The sequence below is a fragment of the Aphelocoma coerulescens genome, chromosome 5 (genome assembly GCF_041296385.1).
Source record: "Aphelocoma coerulescens isolate FSJ_1873_10779 chromosome 5, UR_Acoe_1.0, whole genome shotgun sequence".
Lineage (NCBI taxonomy): Eukaryota > Metazoa > Chordata > Aves > Passeriformes > Corvidae > Aphelocoma > Aphelocoma coerulescens.
Window position 1 is genome coordinate 25,979,434 of NC_091019.1, and position 25,214 is coordinate 26,004,647.

A 25,214-nucleotide genomic window follows, 5' to 3' on the forward strand; every position below is an offset into this window, starting at 1 on the left:
CTACCAAGAAGAGTTTGGCTCTTATCTTCATAACTACCATTGTAATAATTTTAGGCAGGTAAGATGTCACCACCAGCTTCCTTTTCACAACAGTGAACAGGCCCAGCTCTATCTCCAGGTATTCACAAAAGTGTGCTGTTACCAAACTGATGTTTAATGGCATTGCCTTCCTTCCTCCAAAGCGTTTTAGCTTTGCTGTTTATCTTTCTATACAGGTCAGCTTTGGTTGATGTAACTCTTCCATTTCCCCTTTATGTTCCCCACTCTCCTTTTTCCCACATAGGAAAGGGAAGGAGACTTACTTGGCAACATCTGAGAGTTCAGGTCTTTTTACTTTTTTAAAAGTAAGGTAAAAAAGGTGATAAAATTGTGTAAACAAGCTATTCTGACTTTGGAGGACTTACGACTATTGACTATTCAGGACTTGAGGTCTGACTGCTTACATCCAAAAAATATTCAAGAACCCGATTTTGAGTGTGAGCCAATTTTAATAAGAATCAGAGCTATAAGCATTAGCAAATGTTTCAAGTGAGCAAGTCACATCATACTGACATAAGCTACTTTTAAGGCATGTTTTGAAACTGTAGTGCAGGCTAAGCTTTCCCTGAATAAGGGGAGTTATTTGCCCAGGTAGTGTGGGTTATATCTGTCTGAATGCAAAATGCTGAAATGCATTTTGTACCTAAAGGTGGTGAATTTTTTTAATGTATTATGCCTGTTTTAGATATTGTTCATGAATGCCTGAGTTCCTTGTGGGATGGAAGAAGGGGAGAAAACTAAATAGATTCAGCAGGTCTCTTGAGATCTATTAAAATAAGGTCCAGTTAATACAAAGATGGTAAATCTAACGTATCTGAAAGTAAGTACCTGGCTTTTTGTTTTCTGGAGTGCATCTGGGAGAAGAAAAATGTGAAAGTGTAATCTCATGCTTCTATGTGCCTTGAAATCTGTGGATCAGTCCAATAGTACTACCATATGCTTGCTTTTTCAGGTATCCACATGCACAATTGTTTGCCCCTTCATGCTATCCAGTAGTTTCACTGAGTAATGCAGTTCACTTTTGAAGTCTGTTTTGAGCAGAGACAGAGAATAAATCATACCTATTGTGCCATACTTGGTGGGGGTGTTGCAGATATCATTTGGTGGTGAATAAGAAGCTTAAAATTTTAATTTTTTTTTAAACCTCAAACTAGAGATTCAGCTTAGAAATGTAATCTGAAAAATAGATGAGGTTCATGTTCTGGAGCTGAAATGAGATATCTATGCTGCTATGGTAGCAGAATGAGTAGTTTTCTCATCCAAGCATTTGTAGCTTTTGGTGACTTTAAAGGTATGGTAGCTACTTCTAAAATTTAGGTCTCCATGTTTTTCCTTCCCATTTGAAAGTGGACTCATGCAGTATGTTATTGAAAGTCCTATTTACAGACAGAAGGGCACAGTTTTGATGTTCTCAGGTGAAGGAATGAGCAGACATACCAATGTTTCCTGTTTGTGGTGGTAAAATTTCTGTTGAAATGTGCACAACTGTGGCATGGATACACTCAGTGAGAACTGAAGGGGTCCTCTCCCTGCTGTGCTGCTGAGAGCGACAGCTAAGGTTTCTGAGGTTAGGCATGTGTGGTCGTTGTTCTTTAAGAGACTTAACATGGAGAAGCAGGTTTAAAAACTTTAACTTGCCCAAATATACTGGTTTTTGAGATGGTATTCTCATTTGAAGATCCATTAGTATAGCAGAAGTGGACACACACTTCTCAGGTACTTGCTGTAAAGGTACAGCAGTGGGAGCACTTGCCAGATGGGCAGTAGTGGCTGGATTTATTGAATCACTGCTAGAGCCACTGACAGTGTCTTAGGAGGTCCTTGTTGAAGTGGTGATGAAGTTCCCACCTTTCTAGGCATGTTGAGATATGGTATGTTTAATATCTGTTTAAGGGCTATAGAGCAGGGCTTTTTTGATTACTCTTTTAGAGGCAGAAATTGAGGACAAGTTGAAAGCACTGCCAAAACCATGACCATGAGGAAAGAGCATTGCTTCCTGCTGTACAAGTATATGTGCATTTCCCTTTCCTTCTCCAGCAGCATGAGATGGGGATAGGTAGTTTTGGATCCTCCAGGTCTATCTTGCCCTACCATGGACATGCCTTTGTGCTATCAGTGTCCCTCCACCAGCATCTATCCATGCTGCTTTCTCTTGCCTTTCCCTTATGGACAATTCTGAGACCCAGCATGATTTTTCTGTTTTGCTTCCAAACATTGCTACCAAAGCTCATTAACTGTACTCTGTTTCTTGATCCTTCTTTCTGTCCTTCCATTCTGGCACTGAGAATCTCCTCTGTCCTCTGAGCCCTGCTGTGGAGTTACAAGCTCAGTGTTTCGAGTCTCCAGGAGTTCTTTTCTCCTTCCTCCTCCTGCCTTTGTACAGGTGCCAAACTGAGGAGCTTTTACTGCAAAATCCCTGCCTTGGGTTCTGCACTTCCTTACCAGGCAAATGTTGGGGGTTTACTACAGAGAAGCAACAGTATAGCATTTTCTATTAAACAACTGGAATGAAGTTTTGCACCTTTGCTTTTCGACCTACCCTTGCATGAGTGGTTTTTCTAGGGCTCCAGCCAGTGATGTTGACTGTCAGCAGACAACTGAACTATGTCCAAATATGACCCATGGGTTATCTGATTTAAAAGTTTTTGATCTTATATTGTGATCCAGTTGTGATCTTAGAATTGAAAATGAGGCTGCCTTAAACTAGAATTCAGTATACAGGCTATCTGATGTCCAATTACTTTAGATCCATAATGGATCTGTAAGTTAATATTGAAAGCATTCCCTGCTTAACATGAGTTTTTCTGTGTGCAGAGTGTTCTACCATATTATGTGGCAACAAAAATGTCCAAAATCCGCAAGCCAACCCTCGATAAGCCCAGTCCTGAAAGGTATGTCAGAGCTGCATTGGGCACGGTGGGCCTGCAGTCCCGGACCAACGGGTACCTACCTCATGCACTCATGGTAAGTCACCTTGGAAAATGTAAGGATCTGAAAAGTCCTTTGTGTTTAATATGGAAAAAGAGTAATTAGTACAGGTTATAAAACGCTGAGACCTCACCCCCTCCCATTTTTTTTTTTAAATTGGGTTTGTTTTTTTGGTTTTTTTAGGGATGGGTCACCTCTCTTCTACCTACATCTACTGCCATGAACATAATCCTGAAAATGAACAAACAAGTGCGGGCTCGTTATTTAAAAAAAATGAAGGAGAAGTAAGTAGGAAGCAACTTGATCTTGGGAACCTGGGACTCCTGCAGGTTCCATACCATGCTGCAGCATCAAGTAGACCTAATGTTTTAAACATCTCTAATTGTAGGTGTGCTTTCTAACAAGCAAAACAGTCTTGTTTTGAGGATACAGGTGAAACAAGACTGTTGACTGATAATATTGGTTGAAAAATAGGCTTTATTTGTTTATAGATATTCTGAGGGGGGAAGTGCTTTGAACTAAAATTGCACTGTGCTTTAAGAAATATTTTCATGGACTTGATCAGACATCACATTGTTGAGGAGCATCTTGGTTATATAGTGTCCATCATATCTATTATTGTGCTCATGGGTGAAGGGCAGAAAAAGAGTAGTTCTCATATATTCCCAGACAGGTGGGCAGGAGAGGAAAAGGAGCACATTTATTTAAAAAGGTAACCTAGCAGTATTTCCAGAGTATTGACCTCTTGAAACTCAGGTTTTGGATACTTGGCAAGGATTCTGCACTATCAGCCAGCTCATGTGTGCTCCGCTGCTTACATGGTCCAGTGTGATTTTTTTTGGTTATGAACTTGAGGGAAATGGGCCAAAAACCAAAATAAGTGTAATAGTTCATCTATAAATATATACATAAAGTAACGTTGCGGGAAGCATTTAAAATCTGGGGTCTTGAATATGGATTCTAACTTTCCGGTAATATGTAATCTTCATGATTTGTAATAACATTTTTAAGAGTTCAGTGCCTGCTCTTTGTAATAGGTGGTGATAACACAATGTAGATAAATGTCACAAGTTACATGTTACGTGCTGGTTGCTATGTAAAAGATTATGGGTACTTTAAATGCAGAGCTTGAAATGAGTTACTCTCCTTGTTAGCAACGGTGGTTAAATTCTTTTTGAAGTTATGTATCAGTCTGTCTTTTTCGTGAGGTCCTTTGAAATGTGAATCCTGAATATTTAGATGGCCTTAAAAATGAGAACCAAGAAATGTCTTAAAAAGTAGAACAGTTTTAATTTAATTGCATTAAAATGAACTGATTCGTTTCATGGTTCCGTTCCAAAGTGGAATGCTTCAGTGAGGCTCAAGTTACCTAACTCTTGGAAACAGGGATCAGAGTACATGAGAAGTCTGCACTGCTGTTGTCTGTATTTACCTACTCTATTTAAAGATTTTGGTCTCCAAAATTCATTTTTATAAACATTAAATATATAAAACTTGCAAGGCAAATGAAATTGCAAGCATCTATCACTGTTTTCTGTGGTGATTTCCTATGGTTGAAGAGGGGAGGGTTTTTTCTGTCCTTCAAAGAATTATTTCAAGCTCTGATTTTGAAGTAGATGTGTTGCACTGAGATATGATTTGAGGCTAACATATCTGTACATTGAAAAATCCTGAATACCGATGCAATGGTGCTGATCAAATCTGAGATGCAGATCCTATCCCATAGTTTTCTTAATTTTTTTGGAACAGGGATGGTGAAGTTGGTGGTATTAGTTCTCCAAGAGTATGTGATTTGGTTTGCTCTGGATCTGATGTGAAAGCATTGGACTAAAAAATCTGTATGTTTTTGACTTTGTATAACAAATAAAATGGAAATTACTCTTGAGTCTTTAATGTGTTAGGTTTTTCTTGTAAAAAAGTTTGCCTGTACATTCAAGTGTCTGATTGTCCTTTATTGTGAGTAATAACAGTGAAAATTACTGTACTTTTATGTGCCAAAAACAATGCTTTTATTAATCTGTTCTCTTGGCCATTATCTACCCCTTTTCTGGGGTGCTTTAGGCACAGCATCTCTGGCCAGTTGTGGTAGGTGACTCTCCTGTTCTGCTCTGCATTGGTGTGGCCTCACCTTCAATATTTTGTGTGCAGTTTTGAGGGCCACAATATAAGAAAGATATAAAGCTATTGAAGAGTGTCCAGAGGATGACTATGAAGATGATGAAGGGCCTGGAGGAGAAGCCTTATGAAGAACAGTTGAGGTGACTTGGTTTGTTCAGCCTGGAGGAGACTGAGACCTCATTGTAGCTTACACCTTCCTCACAAGGGGAAGTGGAGTGGCAGGCAATGATCTCTCTGGTGACCAGTGACAGGAACCAAGGCAGCTGAGTCGGGGGAGGTTTGGGTTGGATATTAGGAAAAAGTTCTTCACCCAGAGGGTATTTGGGCACTGGAGCAAGCTCCCTAGGGAAGTAATCATGGCACCAAGCCTGACAGAGTTCAGGAAGTGTTTGGCTGACACTCTCAAAAAGCACATGGTGTGATTTTTGGGGCTGTCCTGTGCAAGGCCAGGAGTTGAACTTAAGATGATCCTTGTGGATCCCTTCCACAGGGAATATTCTATGATTCTACAGTGCTGATACTTTAAAATTAGTGGAACACAAATTTTATTAGCACTGTTAAGCTATTAATAAATAATTATTTCCAAATCACAATTTTCTAACTTTTGAAGGTGTTCAGAAAGGTATGGTAGAGGGAATAGTATGCACATCGAGCTGGCACAGAAGGGGGGGGTACCCAGGTAAGGAGGTTCTCAGAACTCGTGGTCCCCCTTCATGTGGTGGCAGGCTGCAGGTTGGGTTCCTCTGAGGTCTTCTATTTTCCAGTCTGCAGCAGAGAATCACTAACCTAATTTTTTACCTAAATTTTACTTATACTTTAACCTAAATTGCCTCGACTTCGAGTGTCTGTTCACCTCGGTGATTGAGGTAATGTTTAATAGCTGTCCACGTCCTTGGGACTATCCTGGGCACCTGTCAGAAAACAGGAGGGGGTTTCTGGTGGCATCAATCCCGTCCCTTTGCACCGCTGCTTCCAAAAATGTTTTTGTTACCGGCGCCATGCAACACCTGGGGTGCACTCTCACTCCCCTGCTGGAATGGGACACGCAGGGTGGGAGGCGAGGTGGGCGCCGCTGCCTTCCCAGGGCCGGGGCCCCTTTAACTAAAGCTCTGCCGCTGCGTGCGGCCGGCGGGCGGAGCTGCGGCCCCACAGCCGGGCCAGGCGCAGGCCCGGGGCGGAGGCGGGCGGGGCCCGGGCCGGGCCGGGCATGGCGGAGAGGCGGCAGCGGGTCCGGGTGCAGGGCGGCTGGGCCGGGGCCCCAGCGGCGCGGCCCGCAGGTAAGGAGCGCCCACAGCCGCCTGGCCGCGGTGTGCGGCACCCCGGCCGGGGACTGCCCTTCCCTTCCTTGCCGGCGGCGGGGATTTCTCCGCTGCCGTCCTGGGCACCACGGGGCGGGCAGCGGGGCTGGGCTCTGGCTGCGCTTTCCGATCGCGCTGCTCGGCCCCGAGGGCTGGCCCCGTTTCCCCCGTTGCCGTCGGTAACTGAACTGCAGGTGTTCGAACCCAGTTTTTAAGTAAAATTTGCGCGTGTGCCACAGGTGCGGCGATTTTGGATGCAGAACGCAGGGTATGGATGTGTTGCTAATGGGCACATTGAGGTGAAGCGTGTCGTTCGCATCTCTGGGCAGCTTGAATGAGACCAATAGTGTTTGGTGGAGCTGACTTCTGTAAGAACAATCAGCCACTTTTTATTCATGAAACGCGTTATGTGCCTTCGTTTAGCTTTTCACGGTGGAAACATTGTAAAATAGAGAAGTAGTGGAAAGGGATGGAGCTAACATCAAGGTGTTTTTAGCAGACATTGTAACCAAGGAGTGCAGAGGCAGAGGAGCACTTTGAAGGTTTCCAGTCTTGCAAGAGAGACTGGTTTGTTTTTGTGAACATCCTCAAAACATGTTCCACTCACCTGATTACAGTTTCCATAAAGCTCCCATATCTCTGCAGACTGAGCATCCTAGACAAGCTGATTTTTTTAATAATGAAAAAAATAGCCAACTATTTTGACTTGTGTATGTGGCCTCAAAATTTTCTGTCACAGGTGCATTTCATTCCTCCTTTTCCTAGGGGGATTTAAAAACCCATTATTTTCCCCATTGTTTGAATTATACAGAGTGAAGACTTTGTGTTTCTGGTCCATTTTAAAGCCTGTTTGCATGTGTAAATAAAACACCTGAAGTGGTGTGCCTAAGTTGCTCTTCCACTTTCTCTGTGGTTTAAAAATCCTGTTTTAATAAAAGTCTTTTTCTCACTTTTTTTTTTCCTAAGAAGAGGAATAGAGAGGGAAGCAGCTTAGCTGCATGGAGCAATTTCTGCTGATGTGTGATGGGTGTTTGTTGTAGAATTGAAAAGTTATTGATGTCATCCCTTCTGATGAAAGTATGCTTTCAGTTTTGTTTGTCTATGAATAACACATATATATATATATATATATATATATATATATATATATATATATATATATAAAAATTTCAGTTCCTGTGCAATTTTAACTCTTATTTAACTGCTGTTTTAGCTCTTAGGTTTGGCAATTTCCTTCAGTCTCTGCCAAGCAGAGGAGAATACTCTAAGGAATGATTCTATAAGTTTACCTAACTATATTTTTTGTATAGTGATATTCAGTTCATGTGATCCTTTCTTCTTTCTCTCTCTGCTTTAGCACCTAAGGCACCTGTGGCCAACAGCCTTGCCCCTGCAGGTGCCAGACCAGCATGGAGGCAGAAAGATCATACTCAAAAGCAGTTTGTCTTTGAAAAGCCATCAGAGGTAAAAATTTCCTGGTAACTAGCAGAATCTCATCTGTTATTAAACTTCAAATGAGAGAAAGGATAATATAGTCCATTATTTAAATGAGACTAAAGTCCATTTATATAGAATATATAAATATAGTCCATTGTTTCAAAACAATAAAAAACTCACCTAAACTGAACTTGGAGCTTTTACTAAGCAGAGTTTGCAACTGTTTGGCATATATGGCAAACAGAAAGTTATGGGATATCTGTCTTGCTACAGGAGAAGGGCATGGGATTTGTTTTATAGACTTCATGTCCCATCAGCTGATGAAGGATGTTGTGCTCTATGCAGAGTTGGGGCACTTCCTTGCTTGGGGAGAAAAATAATCATGAGCACTTCTTTCTAAGCTAGACTTACTTGAAAGGCTGTCATGTTGGCTTGGAAGTGCTGAAGATGGTCTGGGAAGAATCTCTTTTCTCTGTGGCAGAAACCTGCTATCTATATAATACTATATTTTGATCCTCTTGTTGGCTCAGTGCAGTAACTCCTTTGAAATCAGAACTCTACTGAGCGCAGAGAAGAGAAGCATAAATCCCTGAGACAACCAGAATGATAGCCAAGGCTGGATTAAACTACTCTGTTTGTCTTTTAACAAAGTACAGCTATCTCAGCTGTGCAGACAGCTTTACAGTGTAAGCTCCTGCTATGTGTGATCTCTCTTGTGTTTTGCTCATTTGACTGAGGCCTAGGGTTTGTTCATGCTTCTTAGGGTTGCTCTAAATTTTTACTTCATAAGGGTGTTTTTATCGACATAAAGGTAAGAATTTTCTTGATTGAAGTTGATAAATAGCGAGTACTGTAGTAATCCAAATAATTTAGAAATCAATGTCCTTTAGGGGGCAGTTGGTGGCTAAAAACCAGCCTGCAATGGTAGCTGCATTTGAGAGTTTCTGGGGCGAGGAGGGTGTGGGTGAGCTGTTACTACTTCCCTCTTGCCCTGAGGTGTGTTTTTCTTACTGGCTTTATCAGTGTGTGGCTTCACAGAGTCACTAGAGATGACCATGAGTTCTGTGTGACTGGAGAGTGCCAGGTACTTTGATATTCACCGTGTACTGTCTTGTTACCTTTCAGGTGGAGCGCAGAGTTCCTGAGGCAGGTGTGATAGAGTGAGTACCCTGCGGACTTCTCTGTGCACTTTTTCTGTCGTCGTGGTTGATAAGAGTAGAAATTGTGGCTTTTAACCCTTTTATCATGAGCTGAGTGTATTATGAGGAGAGTCCAAGTCTGTTAGCTGGTTTTTATGCCTTTGGTGTAGCTGGGAAGCCAGTAATCATAATCAGTTGGACATTCTGGTTTAGCACGGCTGCCAGCATGTCTCCTTTGGTTAGCAGTGTACGTTTTCCTGGGACAGTCCCAGTGTAAACTGTGCTGGAAATTAGTTACTCTGGAATATACCAGAAATATAGCTGGTATGGCAGCTTCTTTCAGGGCTCAGAGAAGTAGCTGATAGATGGTGTCATAGTGAAGCTGGGTATTTGTATGTTACTTACCCTTTGTGTTGAAATGGGGATCTTCTCAGGATAACTTTGGCATGAAGCATGACAAAGTGTGGTGGTGTATGGTGAAGTTAGAGATATTGAAAATCCAGCTTGCTTCAGTTTGGCTATCTTGGCAGAATTTTCTTCCTCAGTGTACTTATAAATCCAAACATAGTGATCTGAGTGCAGTCATGTATGGTTGTCTCCTTGAGATTCCCTGTGGCATCTCTTTTATTTTTTTCTAAGAGCTCTAAAACTGTGTACTGAGCCTTTGGTGGAAGGAGGGACAGGACATACACACAACTCATTTGCTTCTGCAGCACACCTTGCTGCCTTACTCTGACCTTTATGTCCAGGACATTATTTCTTCCCTTTTTTAACTTTCTTTTCTTTTTTAAAGAAAACTTTCCCTAGTCCAGGCCTACAGCAATTCTAGTCTGTGCTGCTCAGTCTAATTTCTTGCTTGTCTTGCTGATGACTCTCCTTTCTACATCCTCAGCAAGCCTGGTGTGTATGAGCTCAGCAAGGGACCAACTGGCATTTCTAGGTAAGTGGAGGAAGCATTATTTGCCTTTGCAGAGTGACGTGGTGATACTCAGCTTTCTGAAGTCCAGTCTCTGCAGAGGGTTTTGACTTTAGCAGCTGCACACTGCTCTTCTGTGCATCATCTGGTTAAAGTACTTCTGGAAATACTTTTGAGTGTTAGGTAGCAGGGACTTAGGTGGTTCTGAGCAGCACTGAACAGAAGAAAAATAAACCTCCTGACATCTGGTGCATACTGCATCCAGTGCTCTTTGCAGAATAAGGACAAGGGGCTATCTTCATTTCTGTCACGATTCACAGTGACTTGCTGCTGCAAATTTGGATCAGTATTCCTGTGTTAGCAAGTGTGTGATGTCTGTGTTCTACAGTTAAAGAGTGGCCCAAAACCTGTAGCTGTAAATTGGAATTGTTTTAAATCACTCTAAAAAAAACATTTAACTTTAGGCAATCGTGGTAACTTCAGGATTTTCCTTTCTGCTTATATGCCATGCCTTACTTATTTCAGCTTCAGGACACTTCAAAACAAAACCTAGTTGTTCTGTGATTCCTACTAACTAAAATACATTTTACCTTGCTGACTTAGCTGCAATATCGATATTAATCCTCTTCTTCTGAATTTGATAGATTTTTATTAACAGTGGAAAAAATGCCAAGGGCATAGTAATTTTTTGTGTGTTTATTTGAGTTAATTTCTTCTGATTATTGTATTATTTTATTTTTGTCCTTTCATCATAGGTTCTTTTAAAGATGCAAATAAATTCTTAAAGCATTTTGAAAAGTAAAAGCTTTGACCAGCTGGAAAGAGACAAGATACCCAGCCAGCTGGGTTATCCTACATTTTTTGGAGTTTCTTTTCGTAATGCACTGATGGAATATATCTATTTCTGGAAAGCTAATAATCAGATTTGCATCTTTGTTTAACACCTTTACTATATACTCTTATTATGACATCTTTGGGCCATGGAATGCTTGAGAGAATAAACTGCTTTTAGCAGCATTCCTACTCTGCAGCCCACTGCAGTGGCTCTAATCCTTGGATGACTGTTAGTCCAATCAAAATACTAAATTTACATATGGAAATGATAAAATAGGAGACATTAAATACTGTCCTTATGCTAAATACTTTTCCTTATGCTTCGAAAAGGGGAATAGAAATGGCAGTAGGGATAAAGGGCTATCAAATTTTAAGTGATGTGGAGATGGTGAATAAGGGGCAATTATTTACTTATGTTGATTGTATTACCATAATCAGGGCTATCTGATTTGTCAGGTGTGAAGATAATAAGAAGCAGAAGGATGCCATTTTTAACAGCATGTGGCTGATTCTGGAATTCGTGGTATATTGTTGGTTGTCATATGTTTTTATAAGTTTTGAAAAGCAATTACATACATTTGGTGAGGGTAAGACTCAACAGGAGCTCTTCTTTCCTTCACACCTGCTTTTGGCTGTGGTCAGAAGCAGGATACTGGGCTTTGACTTTTGATATGATGCATTACAGCCAGTTTTAGCTCCTTTGGGAATCCTGGAAATTAAAATATTTTCCCAAAGCAGAAAAAGAAAAATGGAAGGAATATACATTTCTCTATCTTTTTCATCTTTAGGATTCATTTGATTCCTGGCTTTGTTGACTCAGAACAAGCAGACTGGATGTTTGAGCAACTCCTCCAAGACATACCCTGGGGTCAGCGAACTCACATCAGACAGGGTAAGGAGTGCGTAGAGCACCTTTTCAGGTCATTCACAGGTCGGTTCCATAACAGGGTCTGTGCATTGTTTACAATTGGTTTTCATTTTCAGTGTTACCACTTCTTCAAGTTTCCATGCAGGTTTTCCATGCATATCTGAAGACTACTGCAGCTTACTTTTCAATCTCTAATACCGTGTTACTATTGCCAACTAAGTGAGATCTTTCCACATTAAAATTGGAATCTTGGTCTCTTCTGTCGTCTCCAGTTCTTTTTCTCACTCATTTTAAGGTTAAGTCTGGTCACCATCCCTTCATACAATCTCCCAGCAATGCTGCAAGAATTGTGTTGTTGGAGGTTTCTTCCATGAGGTGTATTTTTTTGCCTCTTTTATTTAAAATCCCAGCAGCTGCATGTTCTTTGCTTTGGCTTTACTTCTTAGTTCCAGTATGTAGTAGGAGAAGAGGCTGCTATTCTGGATTTGTTCACTAAGGGGCACCTGTTCTAGCTAAATTCCGCTTTCAGTCAGGAACCGATGTAACATAATGTATCAGAGTAGTTACTAGATGGGGCTAGAAAATGTCTTCACCATGTGTGAAGACACACACCATGTGTGTTCCTTGGTTGGCAATAAAGGGGACGGTATAATGCAGAATGTTAACCTGCCAAGCATGAGAAATAGTTGCCAAGATAGTCTTTTCAGAAGCTGAAAGTATTTTTAACCTGATGTTTGTGTTATACCACAGAACACACACATATTTGACAATATATTGTGTGCAGCCTTGCTACATTTTGTTTCTGTAATGTCCCATGGATGTTGCAGTCCTTTCTACTTCACCCTTTCCAGTGGAGCCATTTGTATCTTGCAACTTATGCCAGCATACTGGGCACTAGAACTAGGTGAATGTAAAACAAGCCAGATGTATAAATAAAATTTCAGTTTCATCTGCTGTCTTTAACTCATCCAGTCCCTGCTTTGTCTGGCATAGGGGTAAGAAAATGGATGCGTTTCCAGGATTTTGGCAAAGTAATTTCACCTGCAGATGCACACCTAATTGTGAATAATTTCATTCCTTCATTTGTGTTCATTATGTAAAGCTGAGGATTTTAAGGGGCTCCTTTTTAACTTTAGGGGAATGGACAATCTCTTTTTGATCAAGTTTCTTGGCAGAATTGCATGATCTTTCCACTTTCAGATCCTTCAATAAGGCAACTGAGAAAGTCTTCCTGTTTTTCTTTTTTTTCAGAAGTATCTTTTGAGGAACCACGGCTTACATCCTGGTATGGGGAACTTCCTTACACATACTCCAGAATAACAATGCAGCCAAATCCAAATGTATGTATATGTTTAGATGTATGTGTTTTAATTATTGTCTACAGAGAAATCCTTTGCAGAGATCAAGGGACAAAAGTTCCCTCTGTCCTCTAGTTATCTAGAGTATCTGTTAACATTTAATTTGTGATCAGCAGAAGATTCTGCTGGAGTGTGGTCAGTTTTATAAAATACACTTTGAGTGAGTTGACTGAGAGGAGCATGATTTAGTTGCTAAATGTTGCTAAAAGAAAGTTACTACTCTAGAGTTCAAAGTTTGGCTTTGGGTCATTGTAGTTTTGGACAAAACTGTGAATTGCTCTGTGTGACTGACTGCAAGGATCTTTATATGGCAGATTGCACTGCACACAGTTGTACTGAGTTTTTGTTGTAAAGATACAGTAATGCCAATTACCGAAATAGCTACTTTCAGAAACACTTAGGTTCCATACTGCTTAAATGAGAGTTTAGGCATATTTTGATTCCTATGTGGATGCTATGAAAATCACACATGCAACTCATCTGATCAGCAATTCCAGATTGTAGCATATAATTTCCCACACTGTTTTGGAAGAGTTAAAAACCTTCTGAGTGACTCAGTGATATTTTGTTCCTGTTTTCTCTCCCTCTCTCTCTCTCTCTTTCTCAGCCTGTTGTCCCATAGTCTGTCTCTTGGTATTGCTTTGTTTAAAATTTCCATGGCAGTAATTAGGTGTCACTGTTGAAAGCTGGATAGCATGAGGGAAAAGTGTCCCAAGTCCCAGAACTGCTGCCAGAGTGGGATACCATCTAGCAGAGCTCAGTTTGGGAAGAGTTGGAAAGGTGCTATTTAACATGATGAGCTGCAAAGATTTTGTAGTCTCAAAAATACTGTAGTTAAAAATTCTATGGCCTACAGAACTCGTAGTGGAAAACCAGGCTTTTCTTTGGTACTCATTTGTGAAATATTATTTTAAATGGGCTTTTCTGAAAGCTGAATGGCTTTAGGGATTGGAAGTGCCCTCACAGAATCATTCTGTTGTACACTAATGATTTAAATCCAGTTCAGAACTGCCTGTTGTGAAACTTATTGCTACTCAGAGATTGGATAGAGCCCATGTACCCTGAATTCAAGGTTTCATTTCAGTTTGCATCAAGTTGTGAGTTAGCGCTCATTGGGCCACTGGCTTATTTCTCTCATCCAAAAGGTACAAGGCCTAAATGAGTCACTCATGCTGGTTCTGTCTTTTATTCCTGAATAATTCTGATTTTTACTGAGAGGAAGAAACTCAAGCAGAAAGTGAGATGCACTGGAGAAGTTGCACAGCTGGAAGCCAGCCCTTCCCTGTCTGGAAGCTGCCTGTAGGCAGATCTATGAGCACACTGCACATGGACATTTCACTCAGCTTTGCAAGTGGAAGTACCTGCAGCTTAGAAGAAGCAGGGGATGGTGTAAAGAGCACAGTCCTTACCTGTAGAATAGAATTTCTATCACAAAAATATCCTGAGTAAAATGTAACTTCGTGCACAGCTTAACCAAAACTGATTACTGCCTTAAACATTTGATCTGTAGGAGTAATTAGTTTTGTGCCCCTCCTTTTTTGTTTGATAAAAATCGGTGTGATTGCATCTATAATATAGATATAATGCAGACTAGATAATATAATGCAGACTAGATAATATAATAATCCAGACTAGATTACATGTATAATATAGATATAATCCAGTGTTTATGCTTAAATGAGTTTTGGTATCAGAAAATGTTTCTTTGTAAGCAGTGATAGAGTTGGTGACGCAGTAACGTTTCAACAAAAGCTACTTCCACTGCTGCAGGTTTGTAGTGGTCTTTCAACTACATTGAAAAATTCACCGTATGGTAACATTTTAGTAATACATCTGTGATGGGAGTTGAAGAAATCTAGTCCTGCTTGGTCACTGAAAAGTGCTTTCAATAATTCTTGTTGAACTCTTCTGCAAATTCAGGCAGCCCAGTTGCAAGCAAACTTTTTTTGGGGGGAGGGTTTGGGTGGTATTACTGCTTTCCCTACATGTCCCATAGCTGCAAGCTATGTTTATCTAGAATTAATTACTCACATGATGCTTAATTGTTGAAGACGTGACTTAGCTAGAAATACCCCAATAGAGAAGGATGATATGTTGAGGCTCCTGCAGTGTAACCAATAAGTTAAATACCTGTTAAACTTGAGGAAGCTTGGAAAGAGGGTAGTGCAGCCTTGTTTATTAGAGGTGGATACTAGAAAATATTTCTAGTGTGTCTGTTGTTTCTTCTGCTGGTGGTGCACTGGGAGATTTGGAATCAGTTTCTTATCCTCTCTTGATCTCTGTTTCTGCTTATATAATGGGCAAAAATTCTTCCCTACATTGCTTTGGCTTTTAAATTTTCTTTATGTATTTGTGTAGTTCTTAAAAGCACTCTGACAGATGAAAGTCATGGTGTAAGTTTATAACAGTAAATAACTGGACTGAGTTGTAATGGAATGTGCAGAGCTTCCCTCAGCTAGCTGTGGGCTCAGCAAGATGTTAGCAAAGGGAAGGATGAAATCCAGGGCCAGTGTCATTGGTTTTGTGACCCACTGAAAAGTTACAGTGTCAGAGTCAAAACCCCAAGAGGTGATGAGTTGAGCTCAACAAGCTGTGCTAACAGAATGCGGACAGAGGGCCACGTTAGGCCAACCTTTCCTCTTGTTCTCTGTCAGCAGCTGCAGGCAATTGAGAGCAGTGTCATTTAGTCACTGATTGCCTCCATTAGTATGAAAGGCAGCTTGGCTTCAGAGTTTTAAGAGATGATTTAGTATTGAGCGATGGGTAACGTGTGCATATTTTGCAGAAAGCCCAGCCCATTCCTCCACTTTGCTAAAGATATCATCAGGATTGCTGTGAGTCATTTGTTTGATTTTAATTTTATTGTGATTAAAGTGCAGTATATTTTGTTTGTTAGTAGTTTTCGCCTTCTGTCTTGAATTACGTGCCCTTGGCCTGCGTTCATGGCATTTACCCTCCCCCTCTGTCCTGACTGCAGTGGCATCCTCTGCTGACCATGCTGAAGGAGCGCATTGAGGAGCTCACTGACTACACCTTCAACTCTCTTCTCTGCAACCTCTACCGAAATGAGAAGGACAGTGTGGACTGGCACAGCGACGACGAGCCATCGCTGGGAAAAAACCCTGTCATCGCCTCCCTCAGCTTCGGTGCTACTCGGACCTTTGAGATGAGGAAGAAACCTTCCCCTGTGAGTGTTCATATCATACTGAGAGAGTCTTAGAGCTACTTATATGTTTGTTGTTCTCTCTGAAAGCACAACTTCTAAAGTTCTGTGGAGTAAGTATAGGGATCAAGAAATCTCTTGAATTGACTGCGACATCCTGAGGATGGGGATGGGACCACTCTATTAATGTGCAGCAGTGTAATGTAGTGCTGCAGTGAAATTGGAACCTGGGCAGTCTTCTGCCCAAATAAGGGCCCTTCCTGGTACTTAAAATGAGATCAGTGGTGCTGGAAGTGGACTTACACCGTGCAAATGAATCAAAGAGTTGCTACCATTTTCTTAAACTCAGGCCAACGTTATGTAATGCAGAGTGTACGTGGGATGAAGAGTAGTTCTGACTGCTCTTGTAAGTAAAAATCCTCTTAACAATGTTCACATTTTGACATGTGTGTGTTCAGATTGAGGGGCAGTGAACAAAGGGAAAAAGCTCATTTCTTCTCCATAAAATACCATGGAAACTGTCACATCATACTCACAGACTAAACAGAGATCCTCTGCTTTCATAAGGAGATGTGTGGAATATCCTTTCAGGAGTTAATTGGTGATTCAATATTGAATACTCTTTCTGGATAAAATGCTTGGGAATGCGGTGTTTGCAAGCCAGCTTAAACTTTACAGTTTGTATTTATCCAAGTAAAGGATTCACCTGTGTTGAGAATACAGGCCTTATTTTAGGGTGTCCTATTTCAGATGAATTTTCTGCTTGTGCAGTCTTTGACAACTTTGGAAAGATGTTTGCTATCTGCTTGTGTTGCTATTTATTTGGAGTAAGTAGTACAGAAAGCAGAGGTGGTAATTACCAGCCAACAGGGAAACTCTGTGCTGCCATACTGAAGTCTGCCCATCAAGAGTCACCTTGGGTCACCTAGTCTTGGACAGCAAAGGTCAGAAATTGAGCCAGAAAACAAATAGTTTGTGTTTTTCACCAGTTCTCCAATTTGTAAATTCTTTGTTGCCTGAAGTGAATTTAACCTTGGTCCCTGAGCATGAGATCACATAACCAGTCTATTATGTCAGTGAGCATAGCATGAGTAAGTATCCCTGATGCTGTGTTTATAATAAAATGTCAGCTGGAAAGTTTATTCCTGTAGAAAACTATAAATGATGCTTGGATTCATTTTAGAAGTGCCTGTATTCCCCATTGATGAATTAGAACAAAATACACTTAAACTTCAGTATAAACTTCGCAGGTTCTGTCTTAAAAATCAGTCCTAGTTCTTGAGTAAGATGCTTTTTTTTATAGATTTTCTGAAAAGACACCCACTATTACCAAAGGGGGAATTCAGTCTGTGCCATTCATACTTGGCTGCCTTGTTTGATCTGTACTGCACGATTTCTTCCCTTTTCTTCCAGGGATGGATGGTTTTCTATAGATGTATCCCTCAAGCTCTCCTCATTTGTTCTCTTTAGCACCTTCGACCTGATTATTTCTGACTAGCTGAGTCTTGCTACCTGTGAAGTGTATTCCTTTTGCAAGTGTGACATACCTTTTTTTCTGAGGTAGAATGCCCACGTGCAGATCTTTGAAATAGTTGCTATTAAGTGTGTCCTGTGCCTAAGGGAACTCATACTTAATAATTACATGGCACACATTACGTATTCTTTGCACATTGCCAAAGCCTGCAGTTTCCTGAGAGCATCCTATGACAATAGATGCTTTGGCAAGTGGGAGTTACAAGAGGCTCTGATGGAAATTACAACCTTTCAGGCTGTACCACCAAAGAATTAATTTTCATACTCTATTGTACTGTAGCATTCTCTCTTTCATTAAGAGAAAGTTAAAACTGATTGTAGATCTTTGAAATTTGATCATTCTTTTGTTAAAAAGCAAGTTACAGGAAGAGGAATGTAATCTAGGGAAAAGGAATTCAGATTAACAGTCATCACAGGCATTCAGGCTCTCCCTGGTTTGCAGTCTGCCAGTATCAGTACATTGGGTTTTCCAGAGTTAGTCTTCATTGAGGAGGGAAATAGAAAGTATATCCTTTTCCACTCAAAATTAAACCTCTTTAAGGGCCAACATTCTGCTATTTCAGGTTCTAGGGTTTCAAAGGCCTTTGTTTCTCTCTGTTCTTGTGAATACTTTTAAGGATTTTGAGATGAAAGATAAAATGAACATACAAGATGAGAGATGTAGAACATCACTGTGGATAAATGGTACTGGGAAAAAAAAGTGGTTTCCTGTGTGGGATCATGCACTGCAACAAAACACTGTGTACCACAAGTGAGGTCACAGCTTGAAGGGCAGTTGAAGAGTACTAGATCAGAGCCTTCAGAGACTTCAGTTCATGTTGGTATCTCTACAAATATCTTCTAGATTATATCTTGAAATGTGGATGAAGCTGATAGTGAATAAAGTCCTGTTTCTGTAACTGAAAAGATGACCAGTAGTGTTGATGGGTTGGGTTTTTTGTGCATGTTTATGTGAATTTTGACAACTGTCTGTTAGTAATTTGATAGTGTTTATGTACGTCACTCTGAAGCAATCACACAATCTGAAATCTTTTTTCACTTGTCAAAAATGAAAAGAAGTTACTTAGGTTTAAGTGTTTTTTTTATTATCCTGAAAATTGTTCTAGGGTGAGGGGAGAGAAAGGTTCAGTCTTCTGTTTTACTTTCTGGTGATCATTGTACTGGCTAAGTGTTCATCATATAATAGAGGGTAAAGGAGTGTAGAGACATGCATGGACTATTTGTATCTGCTTAAACAAGCATCCTTTGTGGATAAGTAGAAATAATTCTTACCAGAATTTCAGCCCAGTGCATGTAAAAAAAGCTGCAAATAATTTCAGGTGTAAATTCCTCACTGGAATAAGGAGACATCAGGGGAATTAACATGACGCCAGAAACTGTTTTATTCTGCCTGCTGGAATTTTTCTTTTTAAGCATTATTTTTTCTAAATACAGCCTTTTCTGTTTATTTGGACCAGTTACATGATAGCAGCTGATACTTTTCCTTTGCTTTAAATGGTTTCTAAGGTTTTTTTGGATGCCTGCTTCATAGTTCAAAGTCTACAGTGATCTGGTTTCTTCTATTTTTTTCTTCTAGTTCCAGTAAATTACTTTAACCTTGCTCCTGCTTCCTTGTTCCCCCTGCCCCCATCATTGTAGCTCCTGCCTACACTGGAAGCAGGAGACAAATGCTTTGCTTTAGAGCTGTGATTCATACACAGTTCACAAGCTATTGGTTGAGTCAATGAGTGCTCTCGTGCTTACCTGTAGCATAAGTGTCACCAGTGTGGCACCGTCACCTCCTCCCGTTCCCCACACAGCCTCAAGCCCCATTCCCACTTGGGCACGACTTTATCCTCCCAGTCCAGAGGAAGTGATTTCACTCTGTGGGATGGGTGTTTCCAATACAGCCTCACCACCGCTTTTCACTATTGCTTGTCACTGCTCTGCTCTGAGACAGTGCCAGGTTATCTGATTGTGTCCTCCTGGAAGCTGAGTGGGGAATGTTAGTACAGCCAGGAAGGGTGATACCTGATGTCCCACTAAGCTCCCATGTTCCACTGGGAGGTGCCCTGTGGCAGAGGTGTGGGTGCCATAGGGACCGGGTGGGTGGTTGTCCAGTGAATGGCTGTGTGAACTGTGGAAGGAGTTAGAAATCCAAGTGTTAGCTTGCTCTTCTTCCACCTGTAACCAAGGAAACCAGTGGCTGCTGGGAAGGGAGGGAGCTTCACGCCTGTTAGATAGTAGCAGGATATTTGTGATTCTAAGAATCAGCCTTCAGATGGGTCTGTCCTTCAAATGAATCACTGAAGCACGGTCCTTTTTTCTAGCAGAAGGTAAGGATCTCCTAATACTTCTGGAAACAGCAGAAAAATAACCCTTTGTGTTTTAACAGACCTAATTGAAGATGAATGTGGGGATATGTGGAGCATGGTAGAAGATTCAGATCAAGATGAAGAGGGTTGGACTTTTAGATTGGCATGAAGGAGACTCACAGACAGTGGTGGCTGCAGAGGAGGAGGAGGTGTTGTCCACCAGTATTGGCAGGACTTGAGAAGCTGTAGACAAGCTGAGAGGAGGAAGGGAGTGCTCAGATGCAGAAGGACTGAAGGAGTTCAAAGGTAGGCCTGTGTAGGCAGGCCAATGCATTATGTGAGGAAAGGGCAGTATAACTGGTATTCATTATTAATGAATCTGTAGAGAAAAGAACTGCAGTGAGGATTTTGTCAGAGACAGTGAGAATAAACATGTTAAAATGCAGGAGTATTGATAGATGAGACTACTTTGTTGTGGAGGATGGTGTTTACACAGCTGGTGCTAGAGGAGTAAACTGGAAAATAGGGATACAATCTAGATGAAATCTGAAAAATACAGGATTTGAACTTTTGTAAGGGTAATAGGTGAATAGGTGAAGCAGAAGACTAGAAACCAGCATTCTCCATGAAAGATGCTGACTTTTGCCACTGAAAATGACTTTGCATCATTTGCCTGTATAACTGCATTATTATTTATACATTCTTCTACAGGATGTTTCCATTTACTTTTCCTTATAATGGAAGATTCCTCTACACTGTCCAGAAACCATTTCCTAGTACTATAGCTGTAAACTTTCCTGAGACTTAAGAAACAAACTTGGGTGATTTATATGGATTTATACTAGATCTTTTCTCTTTTTGATTTTGATAGCATTTCAAGAAAACAACCTTGATGGACTCCAGGAGTTCTTACAGATTTTGTATTCACCTCTTCCCATCAACTCACACTGAGCTTTCCTGACTTATTAACTGTAGTTATTGTAATGAAGGATTTCGAAAAAAGGTTTAACCAGTGTACTTGGATAGTATAAAGCTTGGATGGTATTAAATGTGTAACTCAAATTTAGGATAATTCTAGTATATTAAAAAGCATAACAGTTGCTTTGCTGTACCTAGTTTTGTAGTACGTGTGTAGAGTTACAAAGTGAACATAAAGAAGTCACCTGATACACTTCTTTCCACGTTTGTTACCAGAAAGTCTTTTCCACTGTAGATGTCAAAAATAAATTTCCTTCATAAACTCCTTGGCCTCTGAAAGTCAAGTGAGCTTTCTGTATGTCTGACATCAGCTCTAGGAATAAAAGTTCTGAAATGAGCTTTGATTGACAGTGTCAGTAATGACATGTAAGAAAGTAAAAACTTTTTGTCTAACTTCATTGGCTTTCCAAAGTAAATTGACATAAAAATCTCTTTTTCTAAGTAAAATGGAGCTCAGAGATGTCCCATTTAAACCAGAAAGTAACTGCTGTTTTTACATACTTGCTTTTGAAAAGGGTGTTTTCTCCTAAATCTTTATCTTACTGGAATTCCTTTTTAATTAAGATGAGCAAGAGATAAAAATAAGCACACTGTTGTCCATCCACAAAGTGAAATGATGTAATCCTCTGAAATAAGTAAGTTTGCAGTGGTATTTCTCTGCTTTTCATCAGCAGTCATGTTTATACCTATTTTTGAATTTTTTCCCTTTTTTCAGCTGAAGATAAGAAAATGTTTCTTAATGCTGACTTGATACCAACCAAGCTCTTGCATTTTAGAAGGTGCAGTCCTCTTTCTGTCTGCATCTTATTTATAAACACACACACATTCCCAGCTGGTTTTCTGAAAATCAAACTCAGTTTAGGACATAATTTTCCCAATATTTGTTACTCTACTTCATTATTTTGAGCTTTTCAGCAAGCCATGAACTTTTAAAAGGACAAACCTCATTCAAGTTGCACTACTACACACTTGACTTAGCAGTGTATGAATCTGATTTAAAGTTGGAAAGGATAGTGCAAAGCAATAGAGAGTTGCTGTTCCCACTGATGTGGCACGTGTGAGACCACTGCTGGGGTGTCACTATGTCTAGTTGTGATATTTGAGTTTTAAAATAGTTGTACATAATCTGAAAGCTTAACAGAAGTTTGCAAATTATTTGCCTTTTATTCTAGCATTCTGTTTTGCTTAGTGGTTATAAAGTTTAAGACAACTTGCTTTACAAGGTATTATAGGAAAGGGAGATTTTAAAATTTTTTAAACAGGAAAAGCTCTTCTTCCAGCAGCTAGTGCCATAGCAGCATGTAATGTTGTAACAAGACAGATTCAGAATAGCAGGAAGATGTTACTTTTGATGAAGTAGTGAACTGTTGGAATCTAGGATAGCTATTGTAGAATGTCTCCACACAGAACTGTTTATTTTAAGATGTTTCCAAAAGGTTTGCAACCTCACTCCAGAACTTTGTGCTAAATGCAGGAACTGGTTGTTGAACTTTACCTGTGTCGTTCAGGCAGTGAGATACAATGGCTTCTTTCATCATTCAAATGCTCGGCTCCTGGGCTTCACGTGAAATACAGATACAGAGAGGTTTACTTAGACTTCTTGGTCTTCTAAGAGCCTCCTCCTCCCCCCTCACAGGCTTTGTAAGCTCTGCTCTAGAGGACTGGTTTCCTAACAAATGCACGTGCCTGCTTCTTCAGTGTCTAATGTTTCTTTCTAGGAAGAGGATGGAGACTATACTTACGTAGAAAGACTTAGAATCCCACTTGATCACGGGACTCTGTTGATGATGGAAGGAGCTACCCAGGAGGATTGGCAGGTAAGAACTCCTTGACGCTGTTTATGTACTTTACTTGCAGTGCAGTTTTCCAGCTGTGCTGCAGCACTCCCATGAATGTATGGGACATTCTGCTTCCAGTGGCACAGCTGTTTTCCAAGGCATTAGTGTTGCTTTCTGCCTCAGAATTTCAGAGCACCCACAGAAACAATGGGTTTGCTGTCATGTACCAAGTGATGCAGGAGGAGTCAGCTCGGATGTTCCAGCATTAAAGTTCAACAGTGAAGGTTGCAGCCTGCAGTGGAAAGAGCAGAATCAATATAAAAACTTGGAATATCAAAAAGTTGTAACTTAATTTCAGAAGTCTACAGTAACATACAGAGACTCTTTGTTTTCAGTGTCCCTGAGCAGTCAGAACATGATGTTTTTACCTTACCTAAGTGTTCAGAAATCTGAATAAGAAGCCATCACAGGAAATGAAGGTTTTATTCATTGTTTGATTACCTGTATTTTAAATGCACAAGCTCATGGTTTTGTTTTTTTTTTTTCCCCCAATGCCACTTACAGCATCGAGTGCCTAAGGAATATCATTCTAGAGATGAACGGATAAACTTGACATTTAGGATCGTTTATTCAGAACCTGATGGAGTTTGGAAGTGAAGAGCAACTTTGGACATTGGTGGATATATACCCACAGCAGATCTACAGCCTTAGATTGCTACAGATTTAAAGGAAGCCTTACAGGAACAGAGTTCCTTGAAGTGATGGGGAAAAGAGTTGATATTATGAAGATCTTTGGCAATCAGAAGCTGCCTGTGTTATGTGGACAGAAATTATATGTTACTAGATGATACTAAATCACAGGCTTTACCTTGGTGAACCGTGATTCTTCTTAATAGAGCACAAAGCACGTGAAAGATTTGAGAGGTCCCAACTGGAGCAGACAGATTCAGTGAGCAGATGGCTTTGCACCTTGTCTTGTCTCTCCTTTACTCCCAAGTCATGATCTGTGTTGGAAGTAATAACAAGATGGGCTTCTTTGATGTAAAGCTGATGTGTCTGTACAGAAATGAGAAAGCTGCACTTGTTGATGATCTCTGGGTATTATTCATTTCACCAAAGGGTAGTGCACTGCTTTTTATCTGTAGGTTGCAGAGCCTCTTCCAATTAACCAATCAGTTTCATAATTTAAATAACTACTTGAATTATACTGGTGTCTAGTGGAACAGAGGGTCAAGGCTCTCTTCTGCCATGCACTCTGTGGTCAGACTTTATGCTGTTTATCCATGTAGACAGGACAAGGAGGACAAGGCAAAGGCAAGCAACAGAGACACCTGACAACCCTGCTCCTGGATCAGTGCATATTGCTTTAAAGACTGTCACTCGGAGGGTTATCTCTTGAGCCTCTGCTGTTGCAGATCAGTAGTCAGCACCTCAGACCAGATTCCAGGCTGACTTGCTGGAATCCTTCAAGTTTGCCTGCTGTGACTCACCTGCTGCTGGGAAGCAGTGGGCTGGTGACTGTAGTGTGGATGTGAAGTCAGGAGTGCTGCCTATGTGGTTAAATTCTCACTGCAGCTAAACAGCATCACTGTACTGGATCAAATCATAGGTTTGGTCCATCTTCACTGTCTGCCTGCAGTAGGATCTAAACACAGGTAAATACCCTGTGCCTTGTAACACGTTACCATTGTTCAGCAAGCTAATGTCCCTCTTCACTGTAAGAATAAATTGGTGTTGAGAAAATATCTGTCTTTTCTTAGCCAGCATTTGTTGTGGTTTAAATTCTTATTTGATGGGAACAGTCAAGTTATTAATACTCAGTTATGCCTGTTCTAATGTTATTGATGACATCAAGGACATAACTGTTGAGCCATTTCACTCCCTGTGGTCTGAAATTGGGCAGAATAATTTCCTAGAAGCAGCTTCTCTACCTAAATCACCATACATTATTCTCCTAAAATGAATTAATGTTTTTAGAAAACTTACCTTTGTTATCTAATGATGTCTTCACTTTCATCCCAGTTTGTACAGAAATGTTTTTGGCAGATATTTAATGTTATTTCCTTGCATTTGAAACTCTTCTCTAGGTTCTATGATGTATTTCATGGGAATCAGAGTAGAAGGAGGCAGACACTTACTTTCATGTTTACTTTCTTTAGGTCACTGGAGCTTTGTGCACATCCCTGTATGTGTGTCCAGGTTTAGCAGTCCTGATGGAGAGTGGTTTTCCTTAACCAAGGGACAGTGCTAATTTCTCGAGGTATTCTGAGAAGGCAGTACTTTTGCCTGTATCAGTTCATACAAGCTCCATTTGTTTCCACTGTGTTAAGAGCAGCCAGGCTGCAAGAAAGAGTAGGAGATGGGGATGAATTGGAATCTTTTAAACCACCAAACCTCAGCCTATGGAAATTGCAACTCATTTGAATTCAGTGAATCTATGGCACATAACTAATGGCAGGACCTTGGCGGCTGATACTGTTGTGGAAGAGCAGTTTTTCACTTCCTTTCTTGGTTTCAATTTGTAATGTTAGCA

At 40.5% G+C, this 25,214-nt stretch overlaps 2 protein-coding genes across 3 annotated transcripts in view; both read left to right on the forward strand.

The window, feature by feature from the left end:
• The window catches only part of HSD17B12 (hydroxysteroid 17-beta dehydrogenase 12), an 85,581-nt gene extending 80,729 nt beyond the window's left edge, over nt 1-4,852 (forward strand). The window contains exons 10-11 of the mRNA XM_069017168.1: nt 2,854-3,003; nt 3,151-4,852. Of these exons, the coding sequence (XP_068873269.1) occupies nt 2,854-3,003; nt 3,151-3,255 (255 nt within the window). The 3' untranslated portion in view covers nt 3,256-4,852. The remainder of the gene's footprint in view (nt 1-2,853; nt 3,004-3,150) is intronic.
• Nucleotides 4,853-6,264: 1,412 nt separating this feature from the next.
• Nucleotides 6,265-24,426, forward strand: ALKBH3 (alkB homolog 3, alpha-ketoglutarate dependent dioxygenase). 2 transcript variants are annotated; one of them, XM_069017169.1, is made up of 9 exons: nt 6,265-6,362; nt 7,741-7,847; nt 8,946-8,980; nt 9,852-9,899; nt 11,498-11,601; nt 12,829-12,917; nt 15,913-16,122; nt 22,622-22,720; nt 23,246-24,426. In XM_069017169.1, exons 1-9 carry the CDS (start codon nt 6,293-6,295, stop codon nt 23,336-23,338), a joined length of 855 nt encoding a protein of 284 aa, XP_068873270.1. In that variant the 5' UTR covers nt 6,265-6,292; the 3' UTR covers nt 23,339-24,426. The 2 variants fall into 2 exon arrangements, with proteins under 2 accessions (XP_068873270.1, XP_068873271.1); XM_069017170.1 differs by lacking the exon at nt 6,265-6,362 and adding an exon at nt 6,643-6,751.
• Nucleotides 24,427-25,214: the final 788 nt, after the last annotated feature.

Coding starts and splice junctions, on each gene's coding strand:
- ALKBH3 (XM_069017169.1), top strand. CDS start 6,293: ATGGCGGAGAGGCGGCAGCGGGTCCGGGTGCAGGGCGGCTGGGCCGGG. Junction 6,363..7,740: donor CCCAGCGGCGCGGCCCGCAG/GTAAGGAGCGCC, acceptor TCTCTGCTTTAG/CACCTAAGGCACCTGTGGCC. Junction 8,981..9,851: donor CCTGAGGCAGGTGTGATAGA/GTGAGTACCCTG, acceptor CTACATCCTCAG/CAAGCCTGGTGTGTATGAGC.